We start from the raw sequence: 14,300 nt of genomic DNA on the forward strand, positions 1-14,300 counted from the left end.
TTTCCAAATGAACTATTCCTTTGTTGGCACTAATGCTAGATTCATTTCCTTATTCAAGCTTAAATTTGGAGAGCAAATTTAGATTGTTTCTAAACTATATATATACTTTGAATACTAATTATTTCCATTACACAAGGATCAGTTTCATAATTAAAGTTCACTGAAGAGATTTTTAAGTCAGTCATTTTTTAAAAAAGTAAAAGTGTTACATCAGTTTTTAACTTATTACTGGTCAATTCAAAATATGCTGTCACAATCTCACTAATGTTCACATACTCTTTTTTTAATATTTTATTTTATTTATTCATGAGAGATACAGAGCGAGAGAGAAAGAGGCAGAGACACAGGAGGAGGGAGAAGCAGGCTCCATACAGGGAACCTGACGTGGGACTCGATCCCGGGTCTCCAGGATCGCGCCCTGGGCCAAAGGCAGGCGCCAAACCGCTGCGCCACCCAGGGATCCCATGTTCACATACTCTTTTTTTTTTTTTTAATTTTTTTATTTATTTATGATAGTCACAGAGAGAGAGAGAGAGGCAGAGACACAGGGAGAGGGAGAAGCAGGCTCCATGCACCGGGAGCCCGATGTGGGATTCGATCCCGGGTCTCCAGGATCGCGCCCTGGGCCAAAGGCAGGCGCCAAACCGCTGCGCCACCCAGGGATCCCATGTTCACATACTCTTATACTGAATATTTTTCTTGGCATCTTCATTTCGAAACCTATTTATCAACCCAAAGTATAACTGGTCAATAAATATCATAACTAATTTATAAAACACAAGGAAATAAGCTGCATTTTAAAATCATAGAGAATTTCTGCTATGAGAATAATTCTATCAGATTAACCTAACATAAATAATTATCAAACTGGGCAAAATATATGAAGCAACTACATTGAGACCCTAGACAACAGGAAATACAGGGCGTGATTCTTGAGAAGTGGGAAGCACACTTAATGATGCCCTGGCTTTCTGCTTGAAAGTCCTTTGCCAATAGCACATGGAAAAGGAGCCCAAGAATAGTACATTCTTGCTGAGTGTCTGGAATTTGTGGAGCAAGGTAACATAGAAAAGAAAACTTCATAGAAAAGGAGCTCCAGAAACCCCTGGACAGAGAATCCTTTTAAATCTTTGGCTGAACTAGGCTGCACAAGACTTACACCAAGGCCAAGCAGAGAATCTATTTTAAAGCTGTGAGCTGAAGATATTCTGGAGGTCAGACTCTACTGGAAGACTTGATCAAAAGTCTTTAACAAACCAGCATGGAGAAATACTGCTCAACACCCTAAGTATAAAAATGAGACCCCAGAAAAGGCATACCTTAAGAGGAAGACTACTTTAATTCTAAACTAAAGGTTACCTAGTCTAGGTTACTTGGTCTAGAATTGGGACCAAAAGCAGCAAAATATGGCTTGTGGGCGGAAGTTATACTGGAAGACAGCCAAGTCCATTTATGTGATGTATTATCTATGGCTACTTTGCAAGGGCAAACAAGTAGTTACGAAAGAACCTGTATGACCCACAAGCCTAAAATATTTACTGTTGTACTCTTAGAAAAAAAAAAAAAAAAAAAAAAAAAAAGCCCAACACTTGCTCTAGACCCTAACTTTAAAATCAAGACTTCAAAAGATCAAGATGATTTGCCAGCAAATTAAGTGACTTCCAGGACAATACTAACAATACATCCATGACAACCAGTATAAAATAAAATATTGCTGGACATGAAAAGACATATGAAAATCGAGAATAAGAAAAAACAGCCAATATAAACAAAGAAATAATGTAAACATCGCATTAGCAAACATTAAAAAGAAAACTAAAATAGCTATTAAGTATGCACAGCAAAAGATGGGCATAACGAGTGAATGGTCAGAGAATCTTGATAGAGAAATACAGACAAGAAGAGAGAACCAAATGAAAATTCTAGGACAGAAAATAATATTAAGTGAAAGAAAAATTCCACTAGATGGGCTTAAAAGAAAAGTGGGCAGTAGAGAAGTAAAGGTCAATAAGTTTAAAGAACAAGCAATAGAAACAATCCAAACTGAAGCACATCATGGGGGAAAAAATGAAGAGTCTCAGCAACCTGTGAAACAATTAAGCAGTTAAATTATATGTAACTGGAGTCCCCAAAAAAGGCAACGGTGACTGAAGCAGAAAAATAAAGATAGAACGACCTTAAATTTGACAAGCGTGATGGAAAATACCAATCCACAGAGCCAAGAAGCTTAATGAATAAACACTGAGTAGAATAAACATAAAACCACAAAGAAGTACATTGTAGAGATCAAATTGCTGAAAACCAAAGACATAGAAAATCTTAAAAACAAAGGAAACAGGCAGGGAAACAACAATCAGAATGACTTGACCGTCACTAGAAATAATGGAATGCAAAAGATAACATCTTTATATGATAAAAAATAATTATATAGTTAATTATTATTCACTGACTATTTGCCAATTGCGTACTCACTAAATTGATATTCCCCAAAGCAATACTTAAAGCAGTGGACGTGTGCAGAGCAGTGAAACATTCCAATCACCCAAAATACATCCCCAGGTGAGGTCAAACAAGGCAACCCAACCCCATGCCTTGTCATACTAAAAACAAGTGTACTTTTTGCAGTTTATTTAGTGCCATATTTTTTGGGGGGGGGTGGTGTGATTTTGTTGGTGACTTTGCTATTTAAAATGTCTTCTAAAAATAGTGCTTTAGTACTCTCTAGTGTTCTTAACCCCAAGAAGGCCATGATGTGCCTTACAGAGAAAGCGCATGTATTAGTTAAGCTTCATTCAAGCATGAGTTACAGTTCTGTTGGCCATGAGTTTAATGTTAATAAATCAACAATATACATTAAATAATGCATCTTTAAAATAGAAACACATGAAAAACAAAATTATATATTTATTGTTAGCAAAAATGGTATGACTAGAGGTTCATAGGAACCTAATCCTATATTTCCCCTAAAGGCAATGATTCAGTATTTGCTAATTCAGTGCTTTCTGTGACTTCATAGAACTTAACTACCATGAACACCAAGACTGACTGTATTCATCAGAAATATGCTTCAAAAATACAGATGAATAAAAATATTATCAGATAATAAAAGATGAAAACAAAAGCTGAAAGAAATTATCACCAAGATGCCTATATTACAATAAACGTTCAATGAAGTTCTTCAGACTGAAGGAACACAATACCAGGTAGTAACCTGGATATTCAGAAACAAAGAACAAAAATGTTAAATGTCTCAATACAAAATATTCTCATTTCACAATTTCTTTAAAGTTATGGTAAATATGAGTAGATACACATAATTATTCTCACTTAATTTCTCTAAAGAATAATTGATCTTTGAATCTCAAATAATTACTGTATGCAATATAAGTGGAACAGGCAGGCAGACTTACTACGTAGCATGAATTCAGTTTCCCTAAGCTCCTCTCCTGCAAGACAGCCCATGCCAAGCGTAAATGTCACTTACTCAGTGCTGCCCTATGGGAAATGGGGCTTAGGGAACCTGCACAAGAAAATGCTGATATTTATTATCACTGCTTTAAGTAATGAAGTCTTTTGTCTCTGACCCAGACATCTGTGTCTTCTGCCAGCATTCAAGAAACTATGGCAGGCTATCTTACTAGCTTGTTATAGGATAAACCCAATGTGTGAAACTCTAAAATGCCAATTCTCTATATGGGCTTCTCTAGACTCAAAGCAATCACAACCAAATTCCAGCAGACATTCTGTAGACATGAACATGCTGATTCTAAAATGTATATGTACATACAATGGACTTAGAAAAAGCAAAACTAGATTAAAAAAAAAAATTAAAACTTGGAGTAGGCATACTACCTGATTTTAACATTACTGTAAAGTTATAGCAATCAGAACAGTCTGGTATTGGTATAAGGATACAAAAAAAAAAAAAAGATCAACAGAACAAAATAGATGTATATACTTCTATGGCCACTGATTTTCAACAAGGGCACCAAAGCAATAGAGCAAGACAAATTCTTTCTCAAAAAAATCTGCTGGGATAACAGAATACCTATATGAAAAATAAATCCCCATCTATAACACTTCCACAGAAAAACATTAAATCAAGATGTATCTTAGATTTAAACACAAAAGCTAAAACTACAAAGCTTCTAGAAAAAAACAGAATGTCTTCACAATCTTGGAGTATCTTGGACAGCACACAGAAAGAAAAAAAATGAAGACTTCTTCAAACTTAGAAAATCATACTAATCAAAAGAAACCATCAAAAAAATTAACAGGCAAGCTACAGATTAGAATATATTCACAATGTATATATCTGACAAAAGACTTGTATCCAGAATATGTAAAGAACTCCCTACAATCAGTAAGAAAGACCTACAAAGCAATAAGCAACAAGTAAATTACCTGGATATTCACAAAAGAAAACATACACATAGCCAATAGACATGTAAAAGTCCTCTAATTCATTAATGATTAAGGAGATCTAAATTAACACTATAATGAAAAACAATTACATATCCACTAAAGTAGCTAAAATGAAAAAGACTGATATCAAATGTTGGTAAGAATGAGAAGCCACCACAACTCTCCTATATTGCTGGAAGTGAACCATTTTGAAGAATTTTGGCAATTTCTTACAAAGTTTAATATATACGCAGTCCATGACTCAGCAATTCTACTCAGTTACTCTTACTCAATTCTACTCTCTTGGGACACCTGGGTGGCTCAGCGGTTGAGCGTCTGTCTGCCTTTGGCTTAGGGCGTGATCCTGGAGTCAGGTGATCAAATCCCACATCCCACTTCCTGCATGGAGCCTGCTTCTCCCTCTGCCTATGTCTCTGCCTCTCTGTGTATCTTTCATAAATAAGTAAATAAAATCTTAAAAAAAAAGTCAAGTTTCATTCACTATTCTGTCTTTATGTTTCAAATTTTCCATAAAAAAGTATAATTTCTAAAATCCCTCCAAAAAAAGAGATAAGGCAATGTAAACATACTAAAATTATATCATAATGAATCAATTTTAACCAGTTTTACCCACAACTCTTTTAGCAGACAATTAAAATACGTAGGCTTGAGTCTATCAATGCTAAACTTTTAACTACAGCTCCTGATGAACATGTTTCATTAACAAATTTTTAGCAAGAACATCAAAAGAAAGCCTGGTGGAATAAATCTTATGATTCATGGGAATCCACCTCTGCACTAGGCTCTATGGTCAGTGAGGAGTCCACTTGACTTTAAAGATAAGTAAGTCTTTAAAAAAATGTTTTCATGCTTTTGATCAGCTTTACCTAGCACTGCTAAAACACTGAGATAAATAAATTTAATAATGGCACCTTCCAAATACTCAAGTTTATATGTCAATCTGTAAAACTGGAGAGGAAAAATATGCAGGCACACCTAGAACCCAATTAAAGCTTTTTTTCTCTTTTCACAAAAGCTGCTGAAAAGTAGGTAAGTTTATGATTGCTCTTCAGTACAATCACAAGACTCCTCTGGTTTTAAGATAGCAGAAAATTCTTTACAACTAGAGACTCCTATTTTTCCCTTAATCTGGTGCATGTAGTTCTCCTAAGTGCAACCTCTACTCAACTCTTTGTCCCCACATTTAGCTCTAGGTCTCGCTTTAAAGTAAAGAAAGGAAAAGAGAAGAGATGAGAGGAGACAAGAAGAGAAGAGCTAATTTTTAAAGTAGCATTGGACTTCTAAGGGACCACGAACAACAAAACTTTATAAGCCTTCTGCACCTATGGTAACAATTCCATCAATGAGAAGAACAAGCTATTAAAGAAATCACGTTTTGTTTTGTTTTAAACCAGAGGGCCACTTAAGTAAAGGATTCAAAGACTGCTTAAACAATAATCCAATATTTAGTAGCTACAGCTCTTACTATAAGAGCATAGAGAATGTTTCTTCCCTTCTCAAGAATTTTTTTTTTTTTTTAAGAAACAAAAAAGTAAGATGACTTCTCTTTACCAGTCTATCTATGATCAATTGAGAAGAGGGGACCAAATACTTATATAACTCAGCATTTCAAAGTGTTTCGTATAAAGTAGGCTAGAATACTTATTACTTTTGAAAGCCTATATTTCACATAATAATAAACTAATTTTAAAAAATACATGGTAAAAAAATAAAAATAAAAAAATAAAAAATAAATTAAAAGTACATGGTAATAAAAATGTTTGTAGAAAAAATATGTAATATGCAAAGAAATGTATCAATTTTCCCCTAAATTAATGCATAAATTTAATGTAACCATACTATAATTCTAACGGAAGGAGAGAGGATTAAATAAACAAATTTTAAAGATAATATAGAAAACTATACATGCATAGAAAGCCAGAAAAAGTAATTCTGGAAAAGCCCTTTCAGTTAATATTTCATTTGTAAGTTATAGCAATTAAATTAGTTTGGTGCCTATATATGAAAAGACACAGACATGGAACAGAAGAGGAAATACTTCACCCATACTACAAGTACATGACAAAAATGGCATTTTAAAATAGTAAAAATGAATGATTCAACACAAATGATCTTGGAACAAATGAGAAATCGTGTTGAACAATTATATCACTACGTCATTCTATAGAACAAAATAAAATGCAGGGAATTAAAGAATTAAATGTTAAAATGAAATCATAAAAATCATAGAACTACTAAGAGAAATATGGGAACAATTTTTACAATGTTAGAGAAGGCCTAAGAACTACACAAACCTCAATGACTTATATGACTCAGGGCATAGAAGATGATAAATCTGACTACATAAAATTTCTGCACAAAACAATATACCAAAGGTCAAAATACAAGCAACAAATCATAAGAACAGTTTTTAAGACACAACAAAAAGCTAATTTCCTTACAACAGATCAAATGTTCCTACATCTATAAGAACAAAAACCCAAAAGAAAAATAAGCAAAAGCTGTGATCAGAAACAATCTATTGACACCTACGCCAAAAAAAAAAAAAAAAAAAAAAAAAAAAAAGCCTCTGAATTGTAAACTGAAAAAAAAAAAAGAAAAGAAAAGAAAATTTGCTAAGCCATTTACCAGTCTTACCAATATACCATGTTGGTAAAGGTATTAGGAAAAGGTACTTTAACTCTTTGTTATACAATTCAGCATCATCTATCAAAGTTTTATTTTATTTACTTATCTTTTTTTAGATTTTATTTACTTACTCATGAGAGACAGAGAGAAAGGTAGAAACATAGGCAGAGGGAGAAGCAGGCTCCCTGTGGGGAACTTGATGCAGGACTCGATCCCACAACCCCGGGATCACGACCTGAGCCAAAGGCAGACACTTAACCACTGAGCCACCCAGGTAACCCTCTATCAAAGTTTTAAATGCACATATCCTTTGATATGTGCAGTTATTCCACCTGCAAGAATTTATCCTACAACACATACAACATGTATTCCCAATTAGTATATACAGGTATTAACACTAACATTATTTATATCAGAAAATGTTGAGAAACAACCTAATTAACTGTCCATAAGAGATTCATCAATAAAATGATACATCCATATACACCTTGTATAAATAAATAAATGCTTTCATTCATAGGACTTGGGATTTTTATTGGAGAAAATACTGTAATTCTAGGACTATCCAGAATTTGAAGATCAGTTTTCATCTATGTTATCATATTCATTCAACAAATCTGAGCACCTACACCGTATCTAAGGCACTGTGCTCAGCAATAAAGATATGTCACATAGTCCTTTTCTTCAAGGGAAAAAAGTAATATAGCCCCTTAGCTCAAGGAGCATACAGTCTGGCAGAGAACAGAAATGAGTAAACATACCATTACCATATATAGTACAGTATATACAAGGTAAGAATAGAATGTTATGAGAATACATAAGCAAAGCAACTTAAAAACAATCCTTCAAAAACCAAAATCAACAGCTTAAATGTAAAATTATTAACACTCCTCTAGAGTTCAAAAGAATCTTGAGGCCATCAGTTTGAGAAGACCTTAGCAGCAGTAAAGCTGGGTCCCACCATTTTGCAGGTCTGTGTCCTACAGGAACCAGCCACAAAAGTCATATTCATTCATTTAAACATGAATTATGGTCTGCCCTTACAGTTCCCATTCCTGGTGCTGTCACCCCCAGCGGGACCCTCTAGGGTCTATATTTAGAAAAGTCTTAATGTACTTACTGTAAGGCTAATGTACCTACAACATTACTTCTACTTAATCAGAAGTTTCAGGAAAGAATCAAGAAATATTCACTTGGTAGGTACTTTTCCTGGGCTAGCAAAGTACCTTCAAAATACGCCATTTATTTTGGGGCCTTGCATCAGCAGTGTTTCAAATAAATTGCTTTTAGGTAGATTATGAAATAACTACACATAAACTAGAGCCAATTATTTGACGATAGATAATATGCTTTTTAGAAAATTTCTTATATAAATTAGCAAATCTTCCAACTTTACAGGGATATAGTGCTAAAAAAGCATGTTTTTAAATACTATTCCTCATAATGAGGGATTTACCAAAGGTTCAATATATATTCACCACTTCATTTTAAAAAGGTTTGAGGGTGCTTGCCAGTTACTAAAAAGGACTATAAATCTGACACAGAACATCCTCGGAACCAACCTAAAATGTAACTCAACTTATCCATAACGAGCAGAACAGTTCCCAACTTTTATTCCCAGTCAGAAATTACAAATGGCTTAGCAAGAGAAATTATTTAGAATCTATAAATTCATCAGTTCTTTCCTTGTTACCGTTTTCGAAGGAGGATGGGGAATGGAACAGGCAGGATAGCTCTTTTAGAAGCAACTGCTTCCTGGTAGTGTCACATCACTGTTTATTTGAATTTTTTTTTTAAATTTATTTATGATAGTCACAGAGAGAGAGAGAGAGAGAGAGGCAGAGACACAGGCAGAGGGAGAAGCAGGCTCCATGCACCGGGAGCCCGACGTGGGATTCGATCCCGGGGCCCCCAGGATCGCGCCCTGGGCCAAAGGCAGGCGCCAAACCGCTGCACCACCCAGGATCCCTGAATTTTAGATTAAGAACTGGTACTTAAGATTTTAAACTATACATCACTCATCACTCAAAATCTTTTAGCATTTCTACTATGTGCTTTTATGCCACTGTACATAATCATATAATTAATGACTTTATAAAAGACTAATAATTTTTAATCCCAAGCCATAAAAGCTATACTTATCAGTATTCAATTCTATATAAATTTCCATTCCAATTAACAAATTTGGACAGTCTCTGCAACTGATTTAGCACCAACGTTATTTTTCTTTGTATTTATATCCTTTGCCTCCAAGTCCTATCAATTCTTCTTTCATAAAACATCTTTTTAAACCTAACTATAAAAACAGAGATTTGTAGCCAAAAAACCATGCTTCTTATAATTTCTCATATTCCTCCTTCTATCCCATTTCACTGGCTGAGGTAGTAGTGAACTAGTTCAGGCTCTAGTCACCTCTTTCAGAACTACTGCAAAAGCGTTCTAAATAGGTCCCCTGTTCTTTCCAAACTATCTTGAAGACGGTCATCAATTCATTTTTCTAACACTGCTTTCATGATGTTATGACTCAGTTCAATAATCTCCAATGGCCTCCCAAGGCCTAAAGCAATAATTCAGAACAAAGGTAAAAAAAATAATGAAAGAACTTTACATTTTGCCAACAACAACAAAAACATTTTTTGTTTCATAATATAAATTACCAAAGCAAGAGCAACTGTAGAAGGCAGAGCATGGAGAAAGACAGGATGATAAAACCCTAATACCTTACTCTTCGAATCCCCCTCAGAATCCAGTTCTACCACATGTTTTCCATCTTAATTAATACTGGTTTAGAACATGCTTCAAAGACTAGATGAATGTCATTGTTAATGTTTACATTTCTCTCAACAGTTTCTATCCAGCATTTCCTTCACATGTACTCAAAGCCCATTATTAACCAACTACCTTTTCGAAGTGAAGCCAAATGTTTCTCCATGAAAAATGGTCAAGTGACAGGCTTCCGTCTCACTTCATTACTGCATTACAATAGATCCAAGCACAACAGTAAACAGCAAAATTACTACTTTCCTCGTGATGGGAATTGGGGCTTATTCAAAAATTATGTAAACAACAATGTTAAATGCACAAGTGTCAGAAGTCAGCCCAACTCAGTAAATAAAAGCCTCTTCCCATCGGGCTTCTCTATGTCTTTAACCATGCTCTGCACATTTCTCACTTTGTCTTTACTCACATCAGTCCTTGCAGTTCCTCTACATTTTCAAAACTGTGTTTTGCTCCAAAATCACAATATAATTATTAAAGAGCACATTTCTAAAGTAAACTTCTTTAAAAAGCCAAACTTTTTACCATGACCTGTTAGACACCCCAAATGATCTAAGTTTACCCCACCTCCCTACCATCACCTGACCACTGTCTTACAAGTTTTTCTCATTAGTCTTCTTTAAAAAAAAAAAAATTTATTTATTTATTTATTCATGAGAGACACGGGGGGCGGGGCAGCGGCGTTCGGGGACACAGGCAGAGGGAGAAGCAGGCTCCATGCAGAGAGCCCAATGTGGGACTCCATCCTGATCCCGGGACTCCAAAATCACGCCCTGGACTAAAGGCAAGGGCTCAACCACTGAGCCACCTCATTAGTCTTCTTACTAGACTTGCCAACACACACAGCTAATTCCTGCCTCAAGGCTTTTGCCTCCCTATGGGTTGCTTGGAAATTTTTACCTGCAGCTCAAATCTCACCTCCTCAGAAAGGCATCTCTCAATGCCACTCTACTTAAACCACTCCCCACACACAACCCAATAGTTTTCCATACCATCATCCTTATCACTATTCTGAGTTCCTTATTTATGTGCTTATTATCTGTACTCCCCTTATGGAGAACACATGTGTCTTGCTTATTGCTATACCCTCGCAGCCCAGAAGAGAACCTGTCTCTTTGCAGGTAATCAATCAATCATCAGTTGAAGGAATGAACAGACTGCTCAGAACCCGAGACTCACAGAGATGGCTTAACTATCCATGACTAAAAAAAAAAAAAAAAAAAAAAAAAAAAACTATCCATGACTATAACCATGGATGTCCAGTGATTTACTAAAGCAGTTAGGTTTCCAAATAGCTATCATCAATACAGAATTAGGGAACTTTATAGAGATAAGAGTCCCTGAGTAAGCAATATTCTCTCCTTTGTTTTCCAAACTTAGTATTCCACAAGTCAAAATTCCAAGAGAATATCACCTCCTGAATCCCTAATGTTCAAAGATCAGAATTCCTCTTTGTTCCCATGCTGGAATACAAGATGAGACAAATCAGTATTCCTTTGTTAATCATTAGATTTCCCATTTGCAAATTTATTACTTTTTATTTTTCTACCTCACCTTAGTTTCTCTTACACGTGTTTTTTTAATTCAGAAAATGAAAGACTGAGTTGCTCTTCATCTTCTAATATCTTTAGTGTAATGATTTTGTGTAACGTGTTTTGAGTTACTTGTGTAAAGTGTTTTGAGTAACGCTTTGGGGTATGTCATTATCAAAACGTTATTCAGAAACATCACAATTGGCTTACTTCCCCATTGTGGACGAATGAACTGAAAAAAATTTCATTTTCTCCTAAAAAATGAACCATTTGTAAAATCCTACAAGGAAGGCTATAAAGATCTCTCAGCAGGCAGTCACACTACCAGATTCTTGCTCTTTTATACATAAAAAGAGGTCCTACTGCTTGTTGGTAGGACACTTTCTGCCCCCCAAAATAACAAGACATAAGCTAATAAACTCATAACTTGTAAGATTCTCCCATCTCTAACAAATTTGATTTTATTCTCTTCCAAAATAAACAACTTCCCCAAAAGGAAAAGGGTAAGGAAACAATGTTCCTTTAAATATATACATACATGCAAGTACTAAAGCGAATAAAAAAAAAAAGATTTGGAAACTGTTTACAGACTATTGCAGATTTGACCTAAGACATGTAACTACTAAGAAAGAGTATCTCTAACCACTACGTGGAAAAAAAAAAAAAAATCTTTCTCAAAACATTAAGTCTCCTGGCTGGCTAATCCGCCACAAAGTCAACTGGCCTATTCGCGGCAAAAAAAAAAAAAAAAAAAGAAAAAGAAAAAAAGAAAGAAAGAAAGAAAAAGAAAAAAGGAAAACAAACAAACCCCACAGGTTTCCCTTCCCTAAGAATGTCAACCATTTTGCCTCTTTTCCTCTCCGATTCAAGAGCCTAAAGCACCCTGACAGCAAATCCTCTCGCTCAGCAGCCAGGACCCGGTGGAAGAACTGCGCCTCCTCGGACACAGATGCTCAGATCGCACTTGCCCGGCGCGGTTTAGCTGCGGAGTCGCCACATCACCGCCGAGCAGGCAGGGCGGCGGCGGGACCTTGCCAGAACTCTCGCCTCCCCAAATCCGCACGCGCCGCACCACTGGAGGCGCTCTCCCGTCGCCGCGGCTGGGTCAGGGAGCATGTTTTCCACTGGGCAGCTCCCAGCCAGCGCGAGTCGAGAGGGAGGGGGGATGAGGCGCTGCGGGGGGGGGGGGGGGGGTGACACCCAGGCCAGGGAGAAGGTGAGCGGGGGTGCGGGTGGGGTGGGGGTCAGCGCAGGGCTCAAGGCTGCCCGACAGACCAGCCGCAGAACTGCGCCTTTTCCCTGGGAGCAACCCAGACTGGCAGACAAAAGATTACGGGCGCCAAGGCCTTTCCATCCTCACCCGGGCGCCCAGCCAGCGCCCCGTACCCACAACCCTAGCTCCCCGATGCCAACCGAGCCCCGGGAGGGGTGGGTGCCTAACTTCCGGGACGCAGCAGAATAGGGACCGGGGGGAGGAGGCCGGAGCAGGCGGGGTGCACGTGCTCCCCGACTCCGAGACAGACAATAAAGACCAAGCCCGGGTTTCCGCGGCCGCCCCACCCTGCTCCTGACGGCTCCTGCCAGGGGGGGCGCCTTCGCCCGGAGGCCCACGGACAAAGCCCCTGGGGCGGGGAAGGGGGCTCCGCCCGAGGCAGGGGGGTGCACACAAAAGACGGAGGGGAGCGCGGGGCTGCGCGGGGCTGCGCGGGGCGGAGGGCGCGGCACTCACCCACTGAGCCTGAGGAGCCTCTGCGCTTGGGCGCGGCCGGCGTGGAGGGGGGCGCGGCGGGGGCCGGGGCCGGGGGCGTCCACGCGGGCTCGGCCTGGGGGCTCACGCCGGCCGGGGGAGGAGGGGGAGGCCGGGCCGGAGGCTCGTCGTCCTCGGGGAGCTTGGAGGGCGAGGCTGAGGCTGCGGCAGCGGAGGGCGGGGAGGGCGCGGGCCCCGCGGGCGACGTGGGGCTCGGGTCCCAAGACGGCGGCCGCTCCGGGGCGGCGGGGGGCGCGGTCGGCAGCGGCCCGCGGGGCGCGGGGGGCACGAAGTCACTGCCGAAGTCCAGCAGGGGCGCGCCAGCGACGGCGGCAGGGGGCACCGGGGCCGCGGACAGCCCGGCGGCGGGCTTCCTCTCCAGCACCTCCAGCTCCTCCAAGTCCTCGTCCTCGTCCTCCTCGTCTTCCTCCTCCTCGTCCTCCTCCTCGTCCTCGGGGTCCCTCACGAACTGGTACTTGAACGGGGGCTGAGGCCGGGGCGGGCTGTCCGAGGACGAGGAGACCAGAGGCGACTGGTCCATGTCTTCCATGGCCGGCGGGTCGGAGATGCTGCTGCAGCGGCTCGTCTCCACGGGACGCTTCTCCTCGGGGCCGCGGGCGGTTGTGGGGGTTGGGGAGGACTGACAGGGGCAGGGCCGAGAGAGCCCGGAGACCTGCAGTGGCGACGGCTCCCGGAACAATGAGACTGCTCCTCCTGCCTCTGCGCCCGTGATGCGCCACCCGCCCCGTCCCCAGTTGCCGCCACCGCCCAGGCGAGCGAAGGAGAGAGGCCGGCCGATTCTCCGCCCCGTTTGGCGTGACTTACCCTCCCCGCGCGGGGAGAGGCAGGGACTGGCGCGGGAGGAGGGAGCCAATCGCCTACGGGATAGAGATGACGGACAACCAGCCGGCCCAATGGAAAGACGGAAAGAGAAAAGTGGGTGGGGCCATTTGGACTTCCCCTCTCCTACCGGCTGGGGTGAGTCCGGTGGGCGGGGCTTGGAACTGAGAGCCCCACCCTGCACCTTGGGTCAGATGCGGGGTGGGCCGGGGTCGCGGCTTTGCCCAGAGCCAGAGGGCAGCGGGCGGCTCGGGGGCGGGCGACCTGCCGCAGGACTTGCGGGTTCCTGGCCCGCACCCCCGGAAGGGCGTTATCCTGGGGGATTGGGGGTGGTAACTTTCCTCCCAGGA

General features: G+C 40.3%; 1 protein-coding gene across 3 annotated transcripts in view; it reads right to left on the minus strand.

The window, feature by feature from the left end:
- Positions 1-13,896, minus strand: part of RTN4 (reticulon 4) — a 71,317-nt gene extending 57,421 nt beyond the window's left edge. For all 3 annotated transcript variants that reach the window (XM_072742089.1, XM_072742088.1, XM_025992655.2), the window contains exon 1: positions 13,093-13,896. In XM_072742089.1, coding sequence (XP_072598190.1) covers positions 13,093-13,660 — 568 coding nt within the window. In that variant the 5' untranslated portion in view covers positions 13,661-13,896. The remainder of the gene's footprint in view (positions 1-13,092) is intronic.
- Between the last annotated feature and the right edge of the window lie 404 nt (positions 13,897-14,300).

This window comes from Vulpes vulpes, chromosome 16 (assembly GCF_048418805.1).
Source record: "Vulpes vulpes isolate BD-2025 chromosome 16, VulVul3, whole genome shotgun sequence".
Classification (NCBI taxonomy): Eukaryota; Metazoa; Chordata; class Mammalia; order Carnivora; family Canidae; genus Vulpes; species Vulpes vulpes.